Source organism: Pelodiscus sinensis, chromosome 28, assembly GCF_049634645.1.
Source record: "Pelodiscus sinensis isolate JC-2024 chromosome 28, ASM4963464v1, whole genome shotgun sequence".
Classification (NCBI taxonomy): domain Eukaryota; kingdom Metazoa; phylum Chordata; order Testudines; family Trionychidae; genus Pelodiscus; species Pelodiscus sinensis.
In genome coordinates, this window is record NC_134738.1 from 5,931,638 (window position 1) to 5,959,146 (window position 27,509).

The following is a 27,509-nucleotide window of genomic DNA, read 5'->3' on the forward strand; positions in this document are numbered from 1 at the left end:
CCAAAATGGTGACTAGCTTGCATTTAGTGCAGATGAAATCCCTTTTCTTCCGGGAGGAAGACAAATATAGCACGTGCTGTGCAGGTAACAACAGCAGACCTATCACTACCCATACCTGCTGTCCTAAAAAAGGGTTTAAAGGAAAGGCAAGAGTACTTCACCCCCTTCCCTCTCCACTTCCAAACTCCCGCTCTAAACTCCGTTTGCAATCACCTGTTCGCAAGCTCCCTGGTTGCTGACTCATTCCTTTATAAAGCGGGTTATCTGAAAGACAGCATTGGTTAAAAAAACCATCTGGAGCTATGTTTATCACAGAGCAATGCAACTCTGGTGGTGTATTTCATATGCTTTATGGAAATATGAATATGAATATAATTAACTCACTTTATGTAAAACATTTAATGTAACATATCACTAGAAAGATTAAAATCAGCAGAATGTGTATATTTGATTTGTGTGCATGTATCATTCCTGGATTTGAAGTTAGAAGTATGAACCTTTTTATGAATCTAGATGTGCTAACGGAGGGCAATGGCTCTCAAGGAACTTAATGGCCCAGTACTTGGTACAGTGACCTGTGAATAGTCTTGCCTTACCTGTAAGCCTGAACTATGATTGGTCTTGCTAAGACTTGTGGCCAAGTCAGCTGATGCTGGATCCCATTTTGGATGATGTACTTTTCCATGGGAGTGAGACAAAATGTAACTGAACACAAAGGATTTCCACTTTAGGCAAAAATCTACATACAGGTAGGGAACATGACAATAGGGCTGCTGCCAGACACCCAGACTTCCCTCATAAGATGCTTGCTGGAAACATTTAAAACTGAACAGGTGGCAGGATGAGGCCCAAGTTGGGAGACTGCAAGGATCAGTGATCAGGGCAGGGAGTGCATTAAGCAACTCAAGACTATTGACCACAGAGCCAGGGCCCAGCGCACCACATCTACTTGATTCCCCCCTGAATTTTGACTGAGTCCCAGATGTAGCTACAAATGTAGCCTGTAGCAGGAAGTCCAGAAAAATCACATTCCAGAGAAAGGGCTACTTTTAGGGCCCCTCTGCAGCTGTCTGTCTCACTTCACTCTTAGCAGAACATTTCACTCATACTTCATTTCAATCTGTCAGCAGCACACACAGCTGGCTTCTCAGCAGCAGGTTGGAATAAAACCTCTTGGTCACTCAGGCACCACAAGAACAGGCATGTCCTCCCAAATGCGGAGTGCCTGCAAGGACAGAGGTTTCTGTAGAGCGCTACAGGAACTGCCTCCCAGCAAAGTCCAAAAGGGCTGGTAAGTTTTAGAAAGCCGTTTCTCTCTGAGCATGTCTTTCACTGCCCTCAGTCTAGCTGTGGCAGATGCTCCCTGGACACACCTACGGTACATTATTAGCACGAGACGGCTTCCAAAGTAACGTTTTATGTCCCTGAAATTCCAAACAAACTTTTTCTTGGTCATGCTCTGAAACAACCACTGTGCGTGTCTTGGCTGCTTCCCAGACCAGTGCAAGAGGAAACATCTCGGTGACAACCTTTCGGCCTGCGCTCTGGACAGGGCCAATGGCCAATAGCCAATAGAAAGGGACTTATGGCAAGTGGAAGGGCTCTGGCGGGCTGCACAGACGGAGGACAGATTTCAGTTTGCTTCCCAGTTCCTGGGAGAGGAACAGCAGTGAATAGAGGAAGATAGATCACGAAGAATAATCCGTGCAGCTACTTTTGATAATGGCTGCCCGACAGCAAATTCCTGCTGTGCCTGCCCTCTGGCCTGAGTTTCCTCCTTGGGACAATGTATGTATGGACCATGCTGCGGAGCCATATCAGCAGAGGGACAAATCAAATGTACCCCAGGCAGAACCCTGCCCCTGGACACCTCTTGCTGTGGTGCAAATGCATGGCATAGGTACAAGGAAGGGAAAGGAGAATTAGGGGACCTGGCCTGGGGGGTCCATCTTGGAAATTATTTCAGTGTTTGCATATGTTCAGACACTTAGTGCATGGTAGTGTAAAGTGTTTGGGTGTGCTATTGGCCCCAGGCCTGCTTGGCAAAAGGGTCAGATTGTGTCTAAGAGCTAAAAAATAATACACTTTCTTATAAAATGGATACCATTACAGCACAGAGCATGTATTTCATACTAGAAAATGTACCCAGTATTGCCTGGGCATGGCCCAGGGGTGGGGGAACTGGCTGCGTTGGGTGGTCGGGCTGTGCTGGGGAGGGGGGAGACCAGTGTGCATCTCTCTCTTTCATTGATAAAGAGGGTGAACATCCTCATGAGCTTTCCCTGTGTAAAACGTTTACACAAAGTGAATTTATCTGAGGTTTTGATCCCTTTTGGGGAATGGCTTCCTAAACTCTTTGCCCCAAAACTGCAACCTGCGAGAGCTGAAGTGGTTTAGTGTCTGCATTGTTCCGTCTTATCAAGGGGAGACTAGAGGATCTGACCCACCAGGACATGTTGGTGGGGAGCTCCAGAGAGCAAGAAGTCAGGCGTAAGTAGAATCTTCTGTGACCACACCCTGTCACTCTGGAAATAATCAGCTGATAGTTTTACCTGCAATGGACTTGCTTTTGCAGTTTGCTTGCACCTGAAATAAGCATGGCCACATTTAGAAAGATGGACAGATCTGGCCATTGATGAATGAATAGCAAAGTCTCTCTCCTATCTCTGTAAATACTGTATAACTGCAGGGGAGCATGGTAGTTCACTCCTCAAACTCAGAAATGTTAAATATCAAATTTAAGGAATATTATGTACCCACATGTTCGAGCAAATGGCCCAGACAGGTGTGCAGTGGTCCATAATGAAAAGCTTGGCAAAAGCCTGAAGGTGAAATTGACCACTAAATATTTTTGTGGGAAACCTGTGTTTTTAAGCAATCTCCTATCTGCATTAGAACACTGCTTGGGATCAGAAAGTTCCCATTTAGTTTTTAATACAAAGGTAATCATAAGAACAGCCAGACTGGGTCAGACCAAAGGTCCATCTAGCCCAGTATCCTTTTCTTCCCGCCAGTGGCCAATGCCAGATGCTCTGGAAAGAGTGAACAGAATAGGGAATCGTCAAGCAATCCCTCTCCCATCACCCATTCCCAGTCTCTGACAGACCAGGAACACCATTCCTACCCATCCTGGCTACTAGATTCATGGAGATTAGGTCCATCAATGGCTATCTAGTTCCTTCTTAAACCCTGTTACATTCCTGGTCTTTGCAACCTCTTCTAGCAAGAAGTTCCACAGGCAGTGTGTGAAGAAAAAGGTTCTTTTGTTTAAACCTGTTACCTATTAATTTCATTTGGTGACCCCTAGTTCTGCTATGAGAACAAGTAAATAACTTTTCCTTATTCACTTTTTCCACACCAGTCATGATTTTATAAACCTCTATCATATCCGCCCTCAGTCTCCTCTTTCCTAAGATGAAAAGTCCAGGTCTTTTTAATCTCTCTTCACATGGGACCTGTATCAAACCCCTCATCATTTTTGTTGCCCTTTTCTGACCCTCTTCCAATGCCAATATATCTTTTTTGAGATGAGGCAACCACATCTATATGCAGTATTCAAGATGTGGGTGTCCCATGGTTTTATATAGAGGCAATAAGATATTCTCAGTCTTATTCTCTATCCCTTTTTTGTTCTCCTGTTTCCACCAAGAGCAGTGGCTACCGCATTGCCCGAGTGACTGGCCTCCAACTGCATCAGAAACATCAGGTCAGATTTACAGCTAGTGGAAATCAGTAAACTTCAGCCAAAACTATGGCCAGGTACAGCAGCTGAGGAATTGACCCCTTATGCTGTCATTACCATCTGTGGAAAAATCTATGACCCAGCTTTGGCACCATTTTACATCCACTCTGCACTTGGGACGTGGCAAGAGAGTATCAGGCTCATTCCCTGGCATGCTTCAGAAGAACAGAACAACTCTCCCATTCCAAATTCCAACAGGAGTAAGCATACCTTGAATTTACATGTCATCCCAGCTGAAAAGTGCTCTTAGTTCCTATTCCAAACACTGTGCGAAGGATTACACGTCTCCTGCAGTTCAGTGATGCATGAAGTGATTACTGTACACAGCAGTTTGCAAAGAGCCTTGGTAAGAATGTTAATTATTATAGACCATATTTCACAATTGCAATAAAACTTCATTGCGTCCATTGCATTATATTCATTCACATTCATGCGCTGCCCTGTTGCCATGAAGCCTTCAGTAACACACTTCACGCCTCATCACATCTCTTATTGTTCCCTAAATAAGACCCTAAAGGAGCCAATGTGTTTGCCCATTTAGCCAGAGATCGTATTTGATAGCTACTTTCTAAGGCCAGAAAAAAAATCTAGTCCAGCGGAATAGGAAATACGCTAGACAAATACATAGGAAGAAAACATGAAGTGTCCCCAGGTTCATATTTTTATTTCCATGTGATCTCAGCCTTTCAATGTATAGAGCACGAAGGGCCATTTCATCACATCATGCTCCTGCCCTGGTGGGCTCGCAGCAGTTGAAGGTTTGCACACCCAGACTGTAAGAGCCTACCACCAAAGAGGCTAAGATTTCTAGGGGCTGTTTATTCACTAATGCCAGGCTCATAAAGCAGCCAGATTTTACCGGCTTCTCTACTGGACACTGATGGGGGAGGTTGGTCTCCACCTCACTGAACAAACAACCCCAACATCTCCAACAGGAGCCAGCAGCTCTTGATGCAATAGGTTTGCCAGAACAAGGGGCAAGTGCCAACAGAGGCCAGCAAAGTTAAAAAGGGGGAAGGTCAAACAAGGTTAGGAGTGAAGAAACACTCCTCGTCTCACCACAGCAGCACAGATGATGACTGGCGCCATTTGGGTACCAGAGTAAAGGGTTGAAAGGCTACACAGCAAAGCCAGAGCTGTAAATGGCAACATTAACACACTTCATCCTGGGAACCAGAGAACAAGCTGGGTCTGACCTAGAGCACATGTTCAGCAAACCAGGGAGAAAAGGGTGTCCAGCCTCAGATTGCAATGAGAAAGTTCAACGACATAGATCATCAGAGACTCCTAAGGACACTTCAATCTTACAGACAGACAGACAGACAGACAGACAGACAGACAGACAGACAGACAGGGAAACTCCTGTAAATATCTTCCAGCGAATGAGGCAATTCAAACTTAAAGGAGACATAGGGGTTGGCACTACAGGCAAAGAAAGTATGAAATGCCATAACTCCCTCAGTCAATAGCACTCTGCCTGAAGCCTCTTTCCGTGCAATAAGTGTAATGTAATTGAAAGAGGGCTGCAAGGCCGAAAGCAGAGATTAGAATGCAATGCTTGCTTTCCTCTGAAGGCCAGAAGATCCACCAAGAGCAGGACTGGTTGCTGGAAACCAAGGAATGGCAATGGCTGGGAAAGTGATCCTTGTGTCCTTGGATTACTAGGAAGCAGCAGTAACCTAACTCAGCAGTAAGCGTCAGCACAAAGAGCTGGTCCTGCTGATGAGCCACACGGGGGCGCTGAGCACCAGCATGTTTCAGAACAAGTGGGAAGGGATTTTCATCCCACGTTTGCGTGGCATCATCTGGGCCCCCTTGTACCAGCCCTTCAAACAAACATCAGAACATCCTCGCAGAAGGGTTTTTTAACCCCGTACTCTCCGGACTTTGCCAGAGAGGCCCCATTACCACAACGCTCCTCAAGCTAGGGGAGTGTGTGGAAACTGCCAAACAAAGCCCATGTTGGATGACAGCATCCACCACCTCTAACCTACAGCGGACTTGTGGCTGCTCTGAACTCCAGCCAAGACATGCACATGCAGGGCCAGTGGCCGGAGCAGTACACTGGCCTAATACACTAGCATTTGCGGTAGGAAAACCAGTGAGAATCCCTTCATGCCTGACCAACTGGCTGCACGTTGTCCATTGGAAATCTAACCCTGAACGGCAGCTAAACACATTCATTCAATATAAGTTTGACAAGGAACCTTAAATACTGCACTGGGGGACTGGAAACAGACATTTCCAAGAAACAGCCTAAAACCCAAGTCCAAAGCCCTCCAGTCAGAATAGCCCAACAGAGTGAAATCACAAGACAACTCTCACATCTGTGCCAAAAACTCCCATTGGCAGAGCACTTGCACAAGCAACAACACTGGCCACAGGACTACGGGAAGCCTGCCCAGGATGCTGACCAGGAACCGCTGTATTCTCTGACCTAGATCTAATTATAGAGTGATCATAAATAGATCCAGTGCTGGAGCTTTCAAATTCCACCTGCCCTGCTGCAAGAAAGCTCTCTGGTTTGTTTTCACAGTGCCCCGGGGCTGCCCGGGGAATTATAGAACTCGTAGTGCTGTAAGAGGATATCTATATGGAAGTCTGTCTACAGTGCCCTCTCAAGGAAAGTATCGGGCTACTTCAGTGTAGCTATGCTTCAGCAGCAGGTGTGCTGGCACACAACAGTTGGCCAACTCCTTTTAAGCCAGACCATGCAGCACCGGCCCTAGGAAGTTGTGGACTGGCTTGAAATGCTATTGTCCAACTTGTATTCTTCTCTGCTCCAGAAGAGGCATGTCAGCCCCACAGAGAAGGAGCTAGGTCAAAGGGCAGAAAGCACACGAGAGTGGAGCAGCTTTCTCTGAAGCATGTGGGGCTCCACAGGACCTCCTGGTGCAGAACACCAGACACAAGGGCTCCTTGCACACAGTGGGATGCGTGGTTCTCATCCCAGCCTACTCACAGCCGTGGGGAAGGCTGCTGCTCAGTGGGATGAGCATATAGCACTGCATGGTATAAAACACTCATGTCCCCTTATGACGTGAGACCCAGCTTTCCTGAGGGCCAAGAAGCATTCAGGGCCATATCTAGTTCACACAAACCATGAGTGCATGCAACACTAGAAATATTGGTCAGTGCCTTAGGCAGCATGGTACTTGCACAGAAATAAAGGAGGGAACAACGTGGGCAGCATTCCCGCTGCAGCAGACACCCGAGGGCCAGCCAGGAGAGAGAAGGCCTTTCGTCTTTAGGGGTTTAGGCCAGCCTGCTGGTAACCCAACCCTGCAGAATCATGAGCCTGGGAAGGCTGGCTACAAGGCCAAACAAGAGACACAAGAAATGCGTGGCTACGCCTCCTGTCCATCTAGACAGCTCCTGCATCCCTTACCTACAGCAGCATTTCCATTCCCACTTGGAAGGCTCAGATCCGATTCTGCTGCTAAAATCATCACCAAAATTGCCAGCCCCTTTCCCTGCCTCCTCGGCCTGCCTGCTCTGAGACCCCTGCAGTGAAGAGCTGGGATGATCAGCATAAGAGAAGCAGCACATAAGCCTGAGCTCTGCCCCTCCAGCTGGGGGGAAAACCAGGCCTGAATTCAGATTAAAAAAGGAGACACCAAAACACTCAAAAAGCAACGGCTGCAGTTGAGTGAAGATGAGCCTGACCCTCCTCTTACACCAGTGACTAGGCCTAGGATTTGAAGGGGCGCTGTTAGCTAGAGGGAAACCGAGACCTAGATCACGTGATGGTGCAACTTGCCTTGTTTAGATTAGACTTTCAAAGGAGCTGGTTAGACGAGGCAGCTCCAGAAGAGGTGACATACCAGCAGGTACCTTCATACTCTGGTCTAGCTGAAGCCTAGTGGAGGCAGAGGCAGATGAGCTGCATGAGGTAAGTTGCATGTTGGGAAGCGGCTGACAGAGCAGGAGCAGGTGCATCACACACAGGGAACTGAAGGCATCGGACATGGTTGCTCTCACCTCTGAAGGTGACCCTGCACCCGAGAGCTCTGTGGGCCTGCACAGCCCCCAAAGGCAGGCGTCAGGCAGCACAGAGTTCTGGGGGCCTCACTGAATTAGAGAGTTGGTTTGCAAAAGCTATGCGCCAAGGGTTAAAAGGAAAGTCCAGACACGCTCTTCAGCAGCTCTGCCCAGGGGAAGGGTGGCCAGAGGGGCAGACCTGGATTCCCATTTCTCAGAGGCAGGAGGCATTTCAGTCATAGCAGCAGTTTTGAAAGTGGCACCACTTGCCAAAGCGGAGCAACTCCCAAGATCCCACAGCTGAGGTGGCAAAAAGGAGGAGTTCTCCTGCCAGCGTTAAGATTTCGTATCTTTTACCTTCTCAAGGGCTTGGACGTGCTCTCACTGAAGGCAGCAGACAAGGCTGGCACTGAAATGCACAGGGCCAGGACTCACCTCTCCTCCCACCCCCACCCCCACCGGCGTGATAACCCCACTGAGGTCAGTGGAGCCGCACTGTGGAGCCATGCTATGTCAGGACAGGAAGTGCTGTTTGCTGCTGCTCCTCCAACCACCTTGTTAGATAATGACAGCTTGCTCCCAAGAGAGCTAGTCCCCATCTGCCAGCAGGTACCGATCACATTGCATTGTCGTGAACTGACAATGCAATTACCACAAAATATACACAAAGCACACACTATTTGCTTAGTACTGGGCACTGCTGATGGGCCTCGTTCTGTGCCCGCCACAGATCACAGAGACCCCAAACACACTCCCCATTTGCACCATCTTGGGCAGTTTTATTGCAGACACCTGGATGCTTCCAACCAGAGCAATGCAGCCTTTGGAGAGATCCACAGAGGCCTCCACAGACAGCATCACATGGGGACAGGAGTAGCTTGGGAATATCTCAGATGATTTCCGGGCTCTGTGAAACCAATGGGGGAGGGGGGGAGTTAATGCCCTGTCCCCAATTTGGGAAATTTAAACCTGATTCCCATCCCCAAGGTGATTCACCTGAAATACTGTTTTAGACCAGAACACAGGTCACAGAGCACTCCCAGAGCTCCACTGGCATATTGGGACACCCTCGAAACAGTAGTAATTAATTTGAGTTTTTCCTCTCTCTGTCTTAACACTCCTCTTTTCAGTCTTGCTAGTAAGGAACATGGATGGACAACATCCAGGTCCATGCTGCTCTTTGGAACCTACTTGTCCAAGCAGCTGCATGATAGATGGGGTCACCTCTGATATTAAGAGGACTCTCCAGAACTTATTTTGCTCCCTTTTTTAAACTCCACATGTGTGCGAGAGCCCCCAGTGTATGGTGTCAATTACAAATAACGCTTGAAGAGCAAGAGTAAAAATGACACGGTCCAGTCTGTCCGTATCTTCTCCTTCCACATTGCAAGACAAGGCCTCAGGACTGGGGCAGCACCAAGGCTGATGCAGCACAGCTGCAACTCCACTGTTACTGTGTCCTACTCAGCACCATGGCTGGCCAAGACCCCCTACCATCAGTAGATAACCTCTCTCCACAAGTAACAGTCTCTATGCCAGTGACTACAGCTTGGTGTTCCGGTGGAAGGTGTTCACGTGGTGGGGGGTATATGTTGGCTGATTGTGCCATGTGGAAACAGGGTATAGCCTATGCCGCAGCGAGCTGTCGTAAGACGTGGGGTAGTGCACTAGGCTGGTAGCCAGCGGCCGGCAGAGGTCTGAAGGCTGAGTGGAGGCAGCTAATAAGTGGCTTGGAAATGCAGGAATGATGAATGGGCTGACAGAGAGTGAAGGGATCAGTGGAGAAGACTGTCCCTTTAAATGGTCCGTGGAGGTGCCAAAGTTCACTGGGAACCTCAGCATTGTCCCTTTGTAACTGTCCTGCCCTGCAGTAGAGGCGAGTGGTGCAGGAAAGCTGGGGTTTGGCACCACGGCCCGGGGCTTGGCCAGGCCCTGCTGGAGGCTGGGTGACTCGCCGCACTTGTCCTTTGGCTCCACTCCCTTGACAAGAGGCGAAACGGCTTTTAGCTTCTTCCCATGCACAAAGCCCTCCTCCTCCAGACTGCGCTTGCTCCTCAGCCCGTGGCCCAAGGCAGGACTGCTCAGCTGGCTCTGAGGGACGGGTTGGATGAGCCCACTATTCTTGGGCAGCTGGGGACTGGCCTTGGTAAAGCTGGGCAGGGGAGGGACCCAGCAGGCTTTCACACTGGCAAAGGGAGAGCCTCTACTCCCCACAGAACTGCTTTTATAGAAGGCAGAGGGTCGCGGGCTATCTCCACTCAAGGATGGTGGGGCCTGGCTCACTTTGCTGCGCAAATCTTCTGGCTGATCCATACAACCCTCTGTATCCTCCTGCCGCTTCCGAGGGGGGTTGGCTGGCTGCGTGTCCTGGCCCGGCTGATGACAGGCGGAGGGAGTCTCTTGGAAGTCACGGTAGCCTGGAAAATACTCCATGGGGCCTCGTAGAGGGTGGCAGCTCACAGGTTTTAGAACCTCACTTCTGTACGCATGGAAGCGGCCAGTGAAGATGGCAGGAGCAGGCAAGAGGTGGCGTCCTGAACTCCTGCTGTCTGTCCTCGGAAAGATCTGGCTTCCTCTAGGGCTCCGAGATCCCTTTGGGCACAGCACGCCCTCCCCTCTGTTAGGGAGATGACATGCTTGGGCTGGGTTACTGTGATCATCTCCCTCTGGCACAGGGCTCCTTCCCTCCTTGCACTGATGAATGACTGACGGCCTGTTGGACTCAAGCTCTGGGCTGGGGCAGGGGAGTCCAGCAGACCTCGATTTCTTCCCTTCTGGGCAGTGGCTCAGGTGTCTTTCATGATAGTGCAGCGATTCAGCCTTGCTCACCTGAGCAAGCAGCTTCTTCTTGGCCAAGGGAGACATGATGCCATGGTTCCCTTTGAAGCAGAAGCTGGAGAAGAGCCGTTTGTAAGCCTCGGAACAGCCATGGGCCCTGCAGTTGCTGTGACAGCTTGTGGATGGCGGACTCTTGGCCAAGTCCCTGGTGTTCGAAATGGGGAGCCGCTCCACTCGGTCTCCCAGTTGATTCTGCTTGGGTGCATCTGTCACATCCTCCACACTCCATTTGGGAGTGACAGAGGCATCTGGCTTCACCTTCTCAGGCAAAACCTGCAAGCCAAGGGATGAGACCATGAGCACTGGCAAAGCAGAGCCAAGTTAGGGTCAGGGAAGGCGTGGGACACAGCCCCCACCCATCTGCTAAAAGCAGAGGGGCAGTCTCAGCCTGGTCCTGGCCCGGGTCATCAGCTCTCCCCATTCTACAGTGAGGTGGGTTCCAGACCCACCAACCTGTTGGTGTCCCCTCCAGAAAGCTATGGGGGGCAGCCCTTTAGCTCCCATGTCTGCCCACTTGTTTGTTCTCTTCCCTCGGCCTCTAGCCATAGCCACCTCCGCCCTGCTGCCATACAGTCCATTGCAGCTCCTGTCCCTGCCCAGTCCCTACAGTGTGACTCCAGTGTCTCTCCTTGCAGCATAAGAGCTGTCAGGAGCACTGCTCTGGAGGCTGGTGTCGAGGCCGGGCGCAGTCCCACACCTGGTCTCCACTTTTCTCTTTCTTGACTCTCTTGCTTTTCTCAGCTGTGTCCTCGCCTTGCTCCCCACGGGGCTCCCTGGAGACCTTGTACTGCTTCCGGGGCTTGGTGGGGGGCAGCGGCTTGTCATCCTCACCCTTCAGATGTCGCACGTAGGGGAGGACCAGCCTGCAGGACAGAGAGGCAAGTGCATGAATCAGGGACTGCGGGGCCCAGTTCCACTGAGATGTGCAGCCTCTTCCCATCCTAACCATGACCCACTGCAAAGGACTTGGCTGGGCCCAGGGCAGAGCACAGCAGTGGCACAAGGCCCATGCAGCAGTACCTGTGTACTGAGGAAGAAGCGCCAGATTCCAGCACTGCTACGCCCTACATTCTCAGGGATCTGTCCATCCTCAGTTGTGTTTTTGTGTGTGGGGGGGAAAAGGGGGGTTGTTTGTTCCAGCCCACTTCTCTGGTCCCATCAGAGACAGCAAAATACCTCTGCACAGACCACAGAGTCAGGGTCGTACCACCCCAAATTACTGATGAAGAAAACTAGGCATTAAGCAAAGGTGCAGGACTTGCCAGGGTACCCAGTTTGCATGTAGGGTGGAGCACAAGGCAAGAAGCAGCAGATGCAGGGTGATGGCCACTAGAAGCCTGTGATCTGGGGACTAGGGCTGGAAGAGTGACCTCAACAGGGGTTAGACCACGGAAGTTCAATGCTGCATGTAAGAGTGGGATCATCTGCCACCTGTGTGACAGGCACAGCACCAGCTCAAACCCCACATGCCACAAACAGGGCGCAAGCCCCTTACTGTAATAGAGTGGGCTCAGCACCCCAGTGCAACAAAGCTCACAGCCTAGCTGGCAGGGCAAATGCTCAAATAGAGACCTTGAGGGCAGCCATCTGTGGCTGCTCCTGGCGACCCCAGCGGTTAATTGGGGCGAGGCACTCAGGGAAGGCTAGCCGCTCTTCCCCTCTGTATGCCACGGGCAGGAGGGTTCCATACCTCTCATAGTGCCTCCGGGTGCAGGTGGCTGCGCTGGTGCTTCCAGGGCTGCCCCCCAGCTCATCATACACATTCTTCCACAGGCGCCTTCCTGTGACCTGCAAAAGGAAGGGAGAGGAGTGCCACTGGAGTCACTGCGGACTGTGTCCAGGAGCACTGTGCACAGCATGCCAGCGAGTGGCACCCTGACCCCAGGGAGCACAAAGGCACAGCAACATGCCACTGCTGGTGGGAAGGGAAGGCTTGGAGTGCCTGAGCAGGGCTAGCAATGGCAGTTCCTCTCCAAACTCGGGATTGAGGAGCAGCCAAGGGGCCAATCACAGGTTCTGTGGTAGAGTGGAATCCTTGGGCCTGCTGAGGGATGGATGCTTATTGCTCTAATGCCTGGGACTACTACATTCAGCCTCACGAGAGGATAACCATCACGCTTTACAGCAGGAGAAAGAGGCACAGAGCAAAGGTGTGACCGCAGCAGAGCTAGAGCAGAACCCAGCCATTCCAACACACCACCCATGTACTGGGGGATAACCTATCAGCTTATGCTGGGCCTTCAAGCACCCTTTCTCTGCATGGCAATCAGCACTATGCTGCACTGGGGAGTCATCTTAGGCTCTTGCAGGCTTCAGCCAGGATAGAATTAAGTGATGGGCATAGAGGAAGATCATTGGATCCAGCCGCCACAGGATGGGCTTTGGGTCAATTTGCTGAAAACATACCATACTCCATCCCACTGGTGTCTGGAGCTGGAAAGCTCCAGACATGGGAACTGGGCAGCTTCCCCTCCCCAGGGTGTTCCGCACAGGTGCTGGCACCAGCAACATACATTGTTGCTGTTTGCAGGAACAGATGGGGCGATGAGGAGGAAATCAGCTGAGACAAGCAAAGTGCCAACGTGAAGGAAAAGGTTCATTCTGCAGCAAAGTCCCCCATACTCTGCACATTATCCACCAGGGATAGGAAGAGGCAGCAGAAGATGCCAGCGCTGCTTGATTCAGAGAGATAAATCACCAGGTGCCTAGTTAACTCTCTCCTGCCTGCGAGCCTCAGCTGGGCAGGATCTGTAAAGGGCCAATTCTAGGATTCTGCACACAGTTCTTGCTCTATGGGGCTGAGCAAGGTATCTATGGTAGGAAGGCAGCAACCCTTCCCTTCAAACCCTTGCCCTGCCTGCCAGTGTCCCCAGAGACTAGGTTTTCCACCTACTCCCTCCAGATCCAGCATTGCCCCATCTGCCCCAAACAGCAACTGCGTGCACTGGCTCTTGCCCCCAGACCTGAACCAAGAGCTTCAACAAGATGCTCTTGCTCCCTCCCTCACCTCCTGCAACAAGGCATGCTGGCAAGGAGGAGGTAAATCCACAGGAACACTCCAGCAATAATCTCTTTGTAGTTCAGCAGCAAGCCTGCAGAATGTGGGTAGCCCAACGGGCAGAAAAGCATGGGACAGACTAAGGTCTAAGGAGTGTTGCAGAAGAGCCCAAAGGAAAGCCCCTTCTTTTTGTTCCTAGTGGGATTGCTGGAGCCAAGATATGCACCAACAGCATGGATTGGTCACCACAGGTTTGTGCACCAGGGATCACTTTCAGCCCTCTGGGCATGACTGTCTAGAAGCAGTGGCAATCCCTCCATGGTCCATCTTGGTCAATTTTATGGGCATATTCAAAATAATAAATGTCACGATTTTAGCTATTTAAATGTGAAATTTCAGTGTTGTAATTGTAAGGGTTCTGTTTAGGGACGTTAAATATCGGTTAATTGAATAGTCGATTAATCTCATGAGTTCTTATCAGTTAGTCGACTATTCTATAGTCCCTGGGGGCGGGGCCAGCTGTCAGTGTGCTCTGGCCTCGCTCCCAAGGAGTGCTGTATCAGAGGCAGCAGTGCAGGGTGCCAGGCAGGAGCTGATCTGCAAGGGGAGCCAGTTTAAAACACAGCTCCCCTCACAGACCAGCTGCCTATCGCCCCACGCTGCTGTCTCTGATAAAGAGGAAACAGCGTGGGATGGCAGTAACCACCGTCCAGGGGGAGTCTCAGCTGAAACTGAGCCAGGCTGCCTGCCCGCCCAGCTCCTAGTCCACTTTAAATGCAGAGCTGCAGCAAGGGAGATCCCAGACCCCATGAGAGCCAGGACTGAGCCAGGCTGCTGGCCAGCCTGCTAAAAAATTTACTGGCAAGGGGGGGGGGGTGTGTGTGTGTGTGTGTGTGTGTGTGTGTGTGTGTGTGTGTGTGTGTGGAAATGCGTGTAGGCTATCGCATTAACCTATAAGCTTTTGGTTATCAGTTAATTGACTACATTATTACATCCCTAGTTCTGATCCAAAAAGGATTTGTGGAAGGGTTGTAAGGCCAATAGAGGGGGGATGCTGGGGTACTGCTACCCTTATTTCTGTGCTGGGGCTGCTGGCACTGCCTTCAGAGCTGAAGATTGGCTGCTGGCTGGGAGCTCAGCTCTGAAAATAGAACCAACACCAGCCGTGCAGAAGGATGGCATGATATGGTGCTGCCATCCTTATTTCTGCACTGTCACCACCAGAGCAGCCACCAGTCTGTCCACCCAGTTCTGAAGAGAGCATGCAGAAGTAAGGGTGGCATGGCATGTTATTGCTACTCTTACTTCGGCACTGCTGCTGGCAGACTGCTGCCTTTAGAGCGGGGTGCCTGGCCAACAGCTGCTTTCCTCTGGTCACTCAGCTCTGAAATCAGCACAAAAGTAAAGGTGACCATATTGTGACCCTCCCCCCAAAATAAACTTGTGATCCCCCAGGCAACCCCTTTTTGGGTCAGAACCCCCAATTTGAGAAACATTGGTCTCTTCCATGAAATCCATATAGTATAGGGAAAAGCACCCAAGAGACCAGATTTCACACTTCATGGTGTGTTTTTTCCCCATAACTGTGAGTTTGGTAAGGCCCTTCATGATCCTCAAAACCAGTCAGGGGCAACCTAGGGTAATGAGTGGACCACATGACTGGCCCTATTTCATCTCAGTGGGCCACAAGATTGTTGTAACCAAGATGGTCACCCAGGATAAGGTAGTTTTGCTAATTGCGCTTGCATATGTAGAATGTGCAGGCTGACTGTGCTTTGACTGAATGCAGGGGGAGTGCACGGATGTCACAATGTTGTGAGCAATCAGCACACACCTCGCTTTACGTGTCCTTGCTTTAAGTACATGTCACTTGTAATACTGCCAAGAAAAAACCTACATGGATGAAAACCAGCAGAATCTGGCAATCCTGGGCATGAACAACAGTAAACAAAATATCTTGTGGGTCACATACAATCCCATTGGGCTGCACTTGCCCACAACTGCTCTAAACTCTGAGCTGCTCCGAGCAGCTGCAAATAGCAACAGATTTCAGCTCCTGAAGTCATGTCCTGTTTGGCTAGAGAGGACCCTGCAACAGGGCAACGTAAGTACCTAGCTGACGACAAAAGAATCCCTGCCCCAGTAACAGTTCCACTCTTCTTACCAGTTCATATGCTCCCAGCTTCTCGACGGCTTTATAGATCTTCCACAGGTTAACTAGACAAAGACAAAGAGCAGGCAAGGAGTGAGGGCAGATCACTGTGCAATGACACGACTCACCCTTCATCACCAACGCTCTGTCAGCAGAGGTCATGTGAGAGCAGCTCCCATTGGCTTTAATGGGAGCTACAGGATGGGCCATCAGCATCATGATGCAGGATCACCAGCCAGGGCAGGGCTCCACTCACAGGATGTACAAGGAGCACCTCAGCCATGTCATGCTGGGAGACCAGCTGTTCTGCTGGCTTTTGGCGGGGGAGAGGAGAGGTGCTGGGACCTCGGGCAGGGCCCTGCCACAAGGAAGGTCAGTGGGTTGTTATGGTCCCGCTGAGCAGATGCACTGTTGCAAGGAAGTTGCCAGCCTGGCTGAGGCCTCTGCTGGCATGACCAAGGTGGCTGCAATCAGAATTGCTGTGAGCCACCTTCATGAGGATCCCATGAACAGCCACAGGTGCTTCCTCTGGACCACTAAGCTGTGCTAGTTGCTCATGGCACTGGCAGTTTACTCAGCCAACAGGCCTGGGCTTGCTAGCATGGAGGGGGAATTGTTGGTACTTGTCCTGGGTGCGGGGTAGTGCCACTTCCTGCCCCTACTCTACAACTGGTCATTATATGGATGGGTCAGTCTCTCACAGGCCAGCCCTGAGGAGGTGGCTGGCATGTCACTTCTACACCCACTTCTGCAGTGCCACCTGTCCTGGGAACCAGCAAAGGATTCAGGGACACCCCTCCCCAAAGACATGGTTATGAGCTGCTGCGCAGTGGGCTGTGGCAGCAGAAGTGAGTGGATACACACGAGGTGAGTGGACTCACTCTGCTTGAAGCCAAGATGAGGCACCCTCTCAATGGGGGTGTGACGGTCCTTCATGAACTTGTAGAGATTGACAAGAAAGGCCTGTTCCTCCTCCTTCTCCCTGCTGGTTTCCTGTTCATTCTCCATCTCCTCCACCAGCCTCTTTTGCTCCACTTCAGAGCTGCTGTCTGACTTCGGTGCTGGAGAGTCCTGCAGAGAATGACAAGTGAGGTGGGGGAGCCAAGTGACAGAGGAGTCACACAATGAGTCCATGGCCAAGCTATGAACAGAACCTGGGAGTCCGGGCTCCCAAGCCCCATTCTACTCACTGAACCATGCTCCCTATCAGACCCACGAATTGTACCAGGAGGCCTGACTGCCAGACCATTGCCACGAGGTCACCCAACTTATATGTGTTTGTCACACAGAGCCAGCTAAAGCTTTCCTGCATCTGAGTGGGGGGGTGGGGGGAGCTACATTAATTCCTTAGTCCTCCTAGATATGCACAACTGAGGATCAGCAGCTCCCATGGCCTAGCTCATGCTTGCTTCAGAACAGCTGTGCATGCTGGAGCGCCAATATCCAGGACCAGTTAGCCCCCAGAGCCCCTCAGCAAGGAGTGGAGCAAAGGAAGGCCACTTACTGAACAGCAGGTATGACAAGTGGTTACTAAAGAGTCACGTTTTCTTGCCTCCTTACTATCTCCCCTTGAAACCTCAGCACACATCTGCATGGGTCTGCCTAGTGGATACACACAAGCAGCAGTGAAGTAGGAGCTAGGACTCCTGGGTTCTCTTCCTGCTAGTAGGGTGTTCATGAAATGCCATGCTGCATTGTACCACTGCTCTAAATACCATGAGAGGCATTTTGTGGTTGGAGGCTTTTTATTAGCTCCGGAAAGTAACAGACTTGTGCAACTAAAGAGTGAGAGCCACAGTTTATTATTCTCTCAGCTGGGAAGACAGCCAAGTTGGTCAGAGCGCTGGAGTTGTGTGAGAACACGAGGAACGGCTTCCAGGAAAACAGAAGGGCAGAAAGACTTGCTCTCACTCTCTCTCTCTCTCAGCTAAAAATGTTTCTCGTTTGTTTGTTCTACATTTTCCGGAGTTATAAAACTTGTTGCTATTTTTGGGCAAAGCAGCTGCTCAGCTCCCAGCACTTTTTCTCCTTTCTATTCTTTTAACTGCTTGTGACAGATATGTTATTTTAGCTGCTGAGTTATTTTTGGGCCTCCTTTTTCTTTTTGAAACCCCAGTGCATTCAGTGCAGGGGACTGGTGTGTGAGCGAGAGTCCTGGCAATTCAAGGCCTCTGCCATAGGGCAAGTTTCGCAAACCCACTCAGCACTGCCACAACCCCCTCAGGCTTGCCCCGACAGGATGGGCTTCTGCTACAGGACATGAGCCATGCTTTGTACACGATTTGGTCCCCACCCACTTGGGTTGGCTGTGGCAGCGGTTGTGGTAAAGCAGCCAATTACCTGCTGGAAACTGAACTGTGTGAATGAACCACTTTACCAAATGCCTTTCACCAGAACAACTCTCAGTAGGGAACAATTTCCCCCAGATTGAATCCATGCTGATGGTCTGGAGGGTGAGAGGCCTGGTCTGCATTGCTGTCACCAAACATCCAGCGCCTTTTAATGGGAGCGGTGTTATGGTGTGCCCAGCTCAGGATGCTTGGTTTAGTCCCATCTTTAGCAATCACACCAACCACATAATCCTAGAACACTAGGACTGGAAGGGACCTCGCGAGGTCATCGAGTCCAGTCCCCTGCCCTCACGGCAGGACCCAGTACCGTCTAGATCAATAATGCTGAGGACTCACAATTTGCACCCCTCACTCTCAACATCAAGCCCATCTCTCTCTCCACCATGATGGAAGCGGCAGGTGCCCTTTAAATGTGCCCACAATGACACAAGGCATCCTATGTGAATTTTCATAGTGCTCAGAGAGACAAGGGATTGACCAAAACCAGTGTAACCCAACACTTGACTCAGGGAGGCTGCACGGGTCACACCCACCCATGGCCTTTAAATTGACAGCTGAAGTGGGTACACCAGTCCCTTGGATGGTGCTGCAGCAAGGTGGCCATGGAACAAGCCCAGCAGGCACGCAAAGAGGATAAAACCACAACTTCCCACAATGGAGAAGTCACAGGCTAATGAGCTAATGAGGCATTTTCCCTGAAACAGAGCATGGACATGCTCCCTATGGTCCCCATGCAGCTACCTCCACTGGACTGAGCACACTCCACACACCTTCCACAGAGCAGCACGGGGCCACGTGCACCCAGCAGTACAAATGATTATGCCACATGCTTCATGCAGCAAGGGCAGCAATGCTCGGAGACAGCAGTGGATAGGACTTCCCCAATTGCCGTTCACCTGTTTCCCCTCACTAGTTTCTTGGCTTTGCAAATTCCTCACTCAGGTTCACCTGGTGTGAACAAACAATCTGAGCATTTGCTTTTTCTTTTGAGTTATCACCGTTCCTGGAAATGCTCTAGTCTCCATAATTGCACCGATTATCCCAGAGGTCTGTAACACAACTTGGCCCACACATTCTCAGTCACAGCCTGGCTTCTGCAGAAGGTGCACACCTATGTGCACACACCATCACTTGTGCGCACGAACTGAGTGCCAGACAGGTGTGCATGCCTCTGACTGCAGTGTCATCAGAAGACCATTCACAACTGTTTCCGCAGCACTGGTTACATCTGCCGGGAAACTCAAGAGAACAGCTGAGTCTTATCAGCATCTAGCAGCCTCAATCAACAATCCCTTTTATTTACAACAACCAAGTACTGGGTCTTCTCTGTTGTCAGGGACACACCTTTTCTGCATGTTGCATGTGCAAATAAGGGACCGATGAAGGCACAAGTCAGCCCTGGCTATACAAACAGGCCCCATGCAGAATTCTGTATCTACTCCATGAAATGGCTTCACATCACGCAACCACCATGCCAAGGAGCCTGGCCTTGTGCAGGGCAAGCAGGCCACTGAGGCCAAGCTGAGGCAACATATTATAAAAGCAATACACCTTCAGTGTCACTCCCACCCTTCCTATCTTCTCCCCCCATCCTGTTCCTTTCCTTTCCTTTAGCTGATTTTAAGTACATTTAACCCCACCCCCACTCTCCAGGCCTAGAAACTATAATTGTGGTGCTAACTTGCCATTTGCTCCATCCCACTCTTTATTGTGCTAATGCTTTCTACCCTTTCCCCTCCCCTGTCTCAGTCCTGCCCAAGTAGACAGCTCCGTCTCATTGCTTCCTTGTGCTCGGTCTCTGCCTGGCAGCTCTAATCGCCGACTCTGGGGCAGGTACCCTCTCTCTGTTCTGGAGCTGCACAATGCCCAGCCTAACAAGGTTCCAGGTCAGGACTGGGGCCCTTATGAGAATACAAATAAAACATTCTCTTCCCTGGAGACCTGCCTTTGCAATTTGTTCTTTTCCCTTCACCTAGAATAAGAGTGAGACTAACCCAAATTCCAGTGCTGTCTTTTAGTACTGACACCTACAGCAGTCCCCTATCAAGGTATGCTGGAAGAGTGATGAACAGCCCTTAGTGACTGTTTTGCCATTAAGGTAAGGAGAGAGATTCCCTGTGCTAGGCTGCCCAGGAACTTTGCTTGTTGTTCCTGAAGCATTGCTGTCAGTTGCTGCCCTAGCCTGTTGAGCAGCAGTGAAGCTATGGGCATGGGTACCCAGATAACAAAATACACCTCAACAGCATTCTTTCCTCACCTCCCTTGGAAGCTCCAAGCCCCACATTCCCACCTCATGGAGAAGGCTGAGTGCATCGAGAAGCTCCAATGGGAGACAAGAGAACTTCATGCCATTTCTCACTCACCAGCTGGTCCAGTGAGTCTACAGTGCTCTGGCTCCCCTCAGGTTCGGGCTTCAGAGCATTAGACTCTTCCACAGGCCCCGGCTCAATAGCCTCCATGGTGGATGTCATCTTTTTCCTCTTCCCTTTGAAGCTGGGTGCTGTGTCCAAGGGAGAAGATGGAGAAAATATTGAGAAATGAAGGCCCAAACAATCGTGCAAGTCAAGCTAGTTATCTATGTACTCTGCACGCACACAGCAGAGTGAGACACCCACACTCCTTGGCATCCCAGACACACATATTAAGGAATACACAGGATCAGTTCCTCCAATGCTACAGAGCCCCAGTTTCCAGCATGCGTAAACCCGGATCAATCTTCCCTCCTCTCAAACATAAGCGCAAGCTAGATCTCGATTCAGACTCCCCAATCCAGGCCTCTCCAAAGGACAGAGAACCAGATGCCCCAATCTGCATAGCCTTGAACTCGGGGAATAGTCAGGTCTCTCAAGATTTCATGCTTGGGCCCATGGTTCATTGCTACATGCCGCTCTTTCAGAGGCGGGTCCTGCCTCTGAACGGAAGGACAGTCCCCAGTCAGGGACACTTCAGCATTGGATATGTCAGAGGGGCCCAATACCCTGGACTGGGCCCGAAAACAAGCAGGCTTTCCAAGAACAGAGACCTCTGTGATGCAGGTACCTGCAGGGCTTCCTGTTCAGAGATATGCTGTGTTTGTCAACAGCTCGTGATGGCGGGGCGTCTGGCCACTGCTTTCACTTTCAGGGTGGCTTCCTGGAGCCCTATGAGCTAGTGCGGAGCTGTGAACGCTTCCCCACCTCAGCCACATCCGTTCCTGCCAGACGCTCAGCTAACTGCCTCTGGCAGGTGGCTCACTCTCCCCTCGAGTCACTGAGGAGGGATGAAAAAAATCCCTTTAGCCAGCGAGCAAGTGGAGATACCTTCTACTTCCCCACTCATCACCTAGGACATGGCAACACATGGGAACCTGCCTCTACTGCAGCCCTTGATAATCCTGCCCTGTCGAATTCTCTTTACCCTCAGGCTCATCAACAAGAGCCTGAACATCATGGAGAGCTGGATAGAGGTTACCTCCCTTCACCACCCAGCAGTTAAATACTTCTCACCAGTTTCCACCTGGCTCACAGAAGAATCTCAACCTCTCCAAGTCAGATTGCCCTGCACTGTCCCCATTAGGCTTAAAACATGTATATGGGGCTGTGCTGCTGCTAATTCAGCCTGAAAGTCACTGAGAACTGGACACTTACAAAAAAGTAAACCCACCCCGAACAGAGAGACAAAAGGGAAACTCTAGCCCAAGGGCCAGGCCAAGGGAAGCACAGCCAGGATGCTCTAAGAAGCATATTACTGTCATATCTAGAGGCCACATGGAGATCAGTGCCCCACTTTGCTAGGTGTTGCACAGACACGTACCTGCCCTGAAGATTTTACACTCTAAATTGAGAGAGAGGAAACTCAGGAACCGAGCAGAAACGTGGGCAGTGGCAGAGCTGGGATCTAGTGCCAAGTCCCTGTGCAGAGGTCAGTCCTCAAGAGGGACCCTGATTTGTCACAGCAAGCATGGAGGCCACCCTCTATCAGAAACTGGGCCGTATCATGGACAGCTTCGTCTGTGGTCATGCAAGCCACCTTGCCGAGCAGCTCCAATACTACCCAATGTTTCTTGAAATGAAAGGCTCATGCTCTGCTGTGAGCTCAGGGCAGAGACCCTGCCCCACCTTACTGCATTTGTGAAATTCCTCCCACATTGCATAACTGCTTAATATAGATTCTGTTTACATAACAAGAAAGGAAGAGAAACAAACAAACAAAACCTCCCTCCTACTCTGCACTGTTGCCGGTGCCACAGCTCCTGCGAGCAACATCTGCCGGGCTGAGGTCACCGACTACTCCAACAACCCCCTTTTCCAAGCTGGGGGGGGGGGGAGGGAGGCAGATGGGAACCAGAGCTGATGGATCAGAACCAGGTCACATCAGTCTGTCTCCTGATGCTGCTGAAATATCCACCTCTCCTTCCTGAGCCTTTTGAACAACAACAAGTGCTGATTTGTTCCCAAAGCTCAACCCCTCAGCCTACTCCAGTTCGTGTTTGCTGTGTGTCATTCTCAGCCCCACGGGGTCAGCGAGCTCATAAAACGCTTTCACATACTGTACAAAGGGGAGAGAAAACTGGCCGGTTTAATGTTCTCTGGGCATGAGATCACCACGCAAGGCAGCCAAGACAAGCCCGGCTTCTGAGAGGATTACTGGACATGATGACAACTTTGGGAAACAGCAGAGAACAGCTTGAGTCTTTTACCCGGCTTATGGCAGGAGCCACTGTGGGGGAGGAAGGAAGGCTAAGAGTCTGTCCCCTCCAAACTGCCTCAGCTCATCAGCATGGCACAGAGAACAGGCAGGGAGACAAAGGGACAGACACCTGAACACTCACTGACACAAGAGCACAACTCCCAACAAACAAAGGAGACAAGTGCAGGCGTTTGTTAATTACAAAGCAAGCAAAATGCCATTAATTAGAGTTTTCCTAACAGTTATACTGGATGGACCAAGGTTTGTGGGGGTTGCATGTGGTGGAGTGAGAACACAGCTTGGCTCACACCACATGTAGGAATCTGCCTCTCTGCTCTGCAGAGTTTTGCAGCTCCCGCTTCATTCTTCCAAGGCAGACCTCAGCAGTTGTTGCCTCCCTTCCCCCTTTCCAGAAGATACAGTAATTACACTGTTCTTTGTTTCATGCCAGTTGGGATGCATCTTATCTGGGTTGCAGCACTGCAAAGCACCTGTTTTTTTCCAAGGCAGCTGCATGCTGGGCCTTGCTTTGCAGTTTTACTGGTATGGCAAAGTGCCTGTTTTGGGGCTGCCCTTCTGCACAATTTGGGGCTCCAATCACCCTCTTCTCACCAGTCCAGAGAGGAGAGCAGGGCATGCTGCTTCAACTCAGTTCTTTATTCTGCTATCATTAGTGGATTGATGTCGACATATCATATAAAATGGAGCAGTACCAAAAACACCATTTTACATGTGGGGAAACTGAGGCACAGAATGAGGCAAGGAGTCACCCAAGGCCAGAGCAAGAAATAAAAGTCTGCTCTCCAGGCTTCACCCTAGAGATTACCCTGCCACAAAAAGAAAATCTTAAAACAAAGGCCACCCAACCTTGCTAACAAATCAGAAATGAGAGAGGACAATGACCCATGAGCTCATCTAAACCTTACTTAAGAGGAGAGGGGGATGCTCAATCTCATACATATTCCAATGCATAGAAAACAGGAGAATGCACTGTGGACAAATGCAATTTACTAAATATCCAAGGAAAAACAGCTCCAACCTAATCTGGAACAGCCAGGTCCTCTGGTATTTTGGAAAAATCTACTGAGAGTAGATGTTTGTACTTCTCAGCAGTAAACTGCAATTTCCAGAGTCACTTCTCCCCTCCCCCTGCCCCCACTACTAAACATTTATCTTGTTCACACTACCCTGGTACGTGTGTGTATGTATGTGCTTGCGTGAGCATGGGGCAAATGGGAATAGTTTCATTCTTCTACATGGCTGTAGTAGCTGAAAAGTGTTCTTGAAAAGGTCAAACCATTTCTTGACTTGGAAGGAGGGGCCGTTAGCATCTTCAAAGCACAAGAGTAAGCCACTTTCGGGAAATGACAGCGTACAATGGAACCAGAATTCTGCGTACACACTGTACAATACCTCAGCTTAACCCTTTGGAGGCCATGACGGGGAAGGGGAAAAACAGCCAGATTCTTCTGGGAACCAAAGAAAAAAAAAAGCTGTTGCTGACAGCTGTCACAACAAATTAGCTGAGAACAGCTAAAGATTACAAACCACAACAGGAAGTGGGAAGCCAGAACCCAACACAGCACTGAAATTTACCAACTAGAAAGAAAAGTGCATTTTGAGATAAAAATTACTGGGAAGCCCCTTGCAGCTAGAAACTTTTGAGACAAGGAAAAAACTCCCCCTCCCTCCTCATTGCTTCTGAAGAATCTGCAGCCTAACGGCCGGGCTCTGGGACCAGCCTGCGAACCGGGCTGGGCAGCTGCGGCTCCCATCTCCAAGGGGCTGCTAGGGAGCAAGTGCACCCCTGCTCTCTCTGAGCCCAAACCCAGCTGCAGGACAGGGGCTCGGGAGTGCGCCGGAGGTTTGACCGTAACCAGAATCCAAAGCTGACTTCCCTGTCCTCAAATGGGGCACGGCACCCGCCTCCTGCTGCCAGCCCCATTTCCCACTCCAACTCCTCCCCCTACCCCCAACCCACTCCCCTGCTGCCAGTCCTGGCCTCCCACCTCACCCCAACCCTCTCCCCTGCTCCCAGCCCCATCCCCCCACTGCCAGACCCCGTCCCCAACTCCCCCCCACCTCAGTCCAACTCCCCCCCGCCAGCCCCCATCCCCAACTCCCCCCCCCCTCAGTCCAACTCCCCCCCCCGCCAGCCCCCGTCCCCCCAACTCCCCCCCCTCAGTCCAACTCCCCCCCCGCCAGCCCCCGTCCCCCCAACTCCCCCCCCCTCAGTCCAACTCCCCCCCCGCCAGCCCCCGTCCCCCCAACTCCCCCCCCCTCAGTCCAACTCCCCCCCCCGCCAGCCCCCGTCCCCCCAACTCCCCCCCCTCAGTCCAACTCCCCCCCCGCCCGCCCCAGTCCCCAACTCCCCCCCCTCAGTCCAACTCCCCCCCCCCGCCAGCCCCAGTCCCCAACTCCCCCCCCTCAGTCCAACTCCCCCCCCCGCCAGCCCCAGTCCCCAACTCCCCCCCCTCAGTCCAACTCCCCCCCCCGCCAGCCCCAGTCCCCAACTCCCCCCCCTCAGTCCAACTCCCCCCCCCCGCCAGCCCCAGTCCCCAACTCCCCCCCCCTCAGTCCAACTCCCCCCCCGCCAGCCCCGGCCCCCCAACTCCCCCCCCGCCAGCCCCAGTCCCCAACTCCCCCCCCTCAGTCCAACTCCCCCCCCCGCCAGCCCCAGTCCCCAACTCCCCCCCCTCAGTCCAACTCCCCCCCAACTCCCCTCCTCCCCGCGCTTCCCGGCTGGGGACGCGCTGCCGACCCAGCCCAGGCAAGGCTGGTTCTTACCCATCGCCCGCAGCGCCGCGGCCTCAGCGCCCGCCCGGCCCCCGCGCCGCCGCCCGGCCCATGCGAGACTCCGGAGTGTCCGGGCTGAGAAGCAGCAACTCTGTCCCCGCCCCGCCCCGCGCGCCCATTGGGCGGCGCTCAGCGGCTGATTGGACAAGGGCGCCGTCAGTTCAGCGCGCCCGCCCCGCGCCGCGCGGGCCCTTGGGATTTGTAGTTCGCGAGAGAGCCGCCCCCCCTCCCTTCCCGCCGATCGCCCGCCCGCTGCGCGCGGCTCGCCCCTCCCCCCACGCCTGAGGGAGCAGGACCCCGGCCGGGCCAGCTGCGGGGCTGCCCCGCTCCCCCCCTCCCGCGCCGGCCGGGCCCAGGCCACTCCCGGAGGCGAACGGGCTGACCCGGGGGGGAGCCGGGTGCGGGGGGGGGAGCCGGCGGGCTGACCCGGGGGGGAGCCGGGTGCGGGGGGGGGCCGGCGGGCTGACCCGGGGGGGAGCCGGGTGCGGGGGGGGGAGCCGGCGGGCTGACCCGGGGGGGAGCCGGGTGCGGGGGGGGGCCGGCGGGCTGACCCGGGGGGGAGCCGGGTGCGGGGGGGGGGCCGGCGGGCTGACCCGGGGGGGAGCCGGGTGCGGGGGGGGGGCCGGCGGGCTGACCCGGGGGGGAGCCGGGTGCGGGGGGGGAGCCGGCGGGCTGACCCGGGGGGGAGCCGGGTGCGGGGGGGGGGCCGGCGGGCTGACCCGGGGGGGAGCCGGGTGCGGGGGGGGGAGCCGGCGGGCTGACCCTGGGGGAGCCGGGTGCGGGGGGGGGAGCCGGCGGGCTGACCCGGGGGGGAGCCGGGAGCGGGGGGGGGCGGCGGGCTGACCCGGGGGGGAACCGGGAGCGGGGGGGGGGCGGCGGGCTGACCCGGGGGGGAACCGGGAGCGGGGGGGGGGGGCGGCGGGCTGACCCGGGGGGGAGCCGGGTGCGGGGGGGGGCCGGCGGGCTGACCCGGGGGGGAGCCGGGTGCGGGGGGGGGCCGGCGGGCTGACCCGGGGGGGAGCCGGGTGCGGGGGGGGGGGCGGCGGGCTGACCCGGGGGGGAGCCGGGTGCGGGGGGGGGGGGCGGCGGGCTGACCCGGGGGGGAGCCGGGTGCGGGGGGGGGGGCGGCGGGCTGACCCGGGGGGGAGCCGGGTGCGGGGGGGGGGGCGGCGGGCTGACCCGGGGGGGAGCCGGGTGCGGGGAGGGGAGGCCGGCGGGCTGACCCGGGGGGGAGCCGGGTGCGGGGAGGGGAGGCCGGCGGGCTGACCCGGGGGGGAGCCGGGTGCGGGGGGGGGCCGGCGGGCTGACCCGGGGGGGAGCCGGGTGCGGGGGGGGCCGGCGGGCTGACCCTGGGGGGGAGCCGGGTGCGGGGGGGGGCCGGCGGGCTGACCCGGGGGGGAGCCGGGTGCGGGGGGGGGCCGGCGGGCTGACCCGGGGGGGAGCCGGGTGCGGGGGGGGGCTGACCCGCACACAACTATGACCCAGATGCCGGGAAGAGACGAGCCCGCACCCCTGTGTGAGCCAGGCACCCCGCACACACGCGTGAGCCGCGTCCGGGAAGGGAGCGCTGGCTAACCCGGGCACGTGCGTGTGAACCAGGCGCAGGCAAGGGGGGAGCCCGAGCACACTGCTCCTAAGATGCACTTCTGTGTTCCGCACTTCAGAGAAAGAGAAACTGACCTGTGCGATTTCGTGGGGACATGCTGGACACTGTTACCTTGACGGCATACCTACTAGCCAGGGATATATGCCTGATGTATCTGTAGTAGAAAGCGGAAGCCAGCTAATATGTGGCTTTAGTTGGAGAAATGAAATCCCAGCCTCACTCAGTGCCTGAAGGGAAGAGCTGAGTACAAAAACTCAGTTGTCCCTACCAGAGCATGGCTAGTAGTTGAGACTGTGGACAGTATTTCTAGTTTTAAAGACAGTTACAAAACCAGAGGCTTTTTAGAACTGTTCCTTTAAAGCCCAATACAAGTGAAG

At 53.3% G+C, this 27,509-nt stretch overlaps 1 protein-coding gene across 3 annotated transcripts; it reads right to left on the reverse strand.

Moving 5' to 3' along the window:
* Window positions 1–8,477: 8,477 nt before the first annotated feature.
* Window positions 8,478–25,675, reverse strand: ARID5A (AT-rich interaction domain 5A). 3 transcript variants are annotated; one of them, XM_075911051.1, is made up of 8 exons: window positions 25,518–25,603; window positions 21,102–21,311; window positions 20,426–20,562; window positions 16,593–16,782; window positions 15,724–15,776; window positions 12,252–12,349; window positions 11,259–11,424; window positions 8,478–10,834 (listed from the first exon to the last, which is right to left on the reverse strand). In XM_075911051.1, exons 3-8 carry the CDS (start codon window positions 20,531–20,533, stop codon window positions 9,266–9,268), a joined length of 2,184 nt encoding a protein of 727 aa, XP_075767166.1. In that variant the 5' UTR covers window positions 20,534–20,562; window positions 21,102–21,311; window positions 25,518–25,603; the 3' UTR covers window positions 8,478–9,265. The 3 variants fall into 3 exon arrangements, with proteins under 3 accessions (XP_075767166.1, XP_075767165.1, XP_025043471.1); XM_075911050.1 differs by lacking the exon at window positions 21,102–21,311 and having other exon boundaries at window positions 25,518–25,675; XM_025187686.2 differs by lacking the exon at window positions 25,518–25,603 and having other exon boundaries at window positions 21,102–24,665.
* Window positions 25,676–27,509: the final 1,834 nt, after the last annotated feature.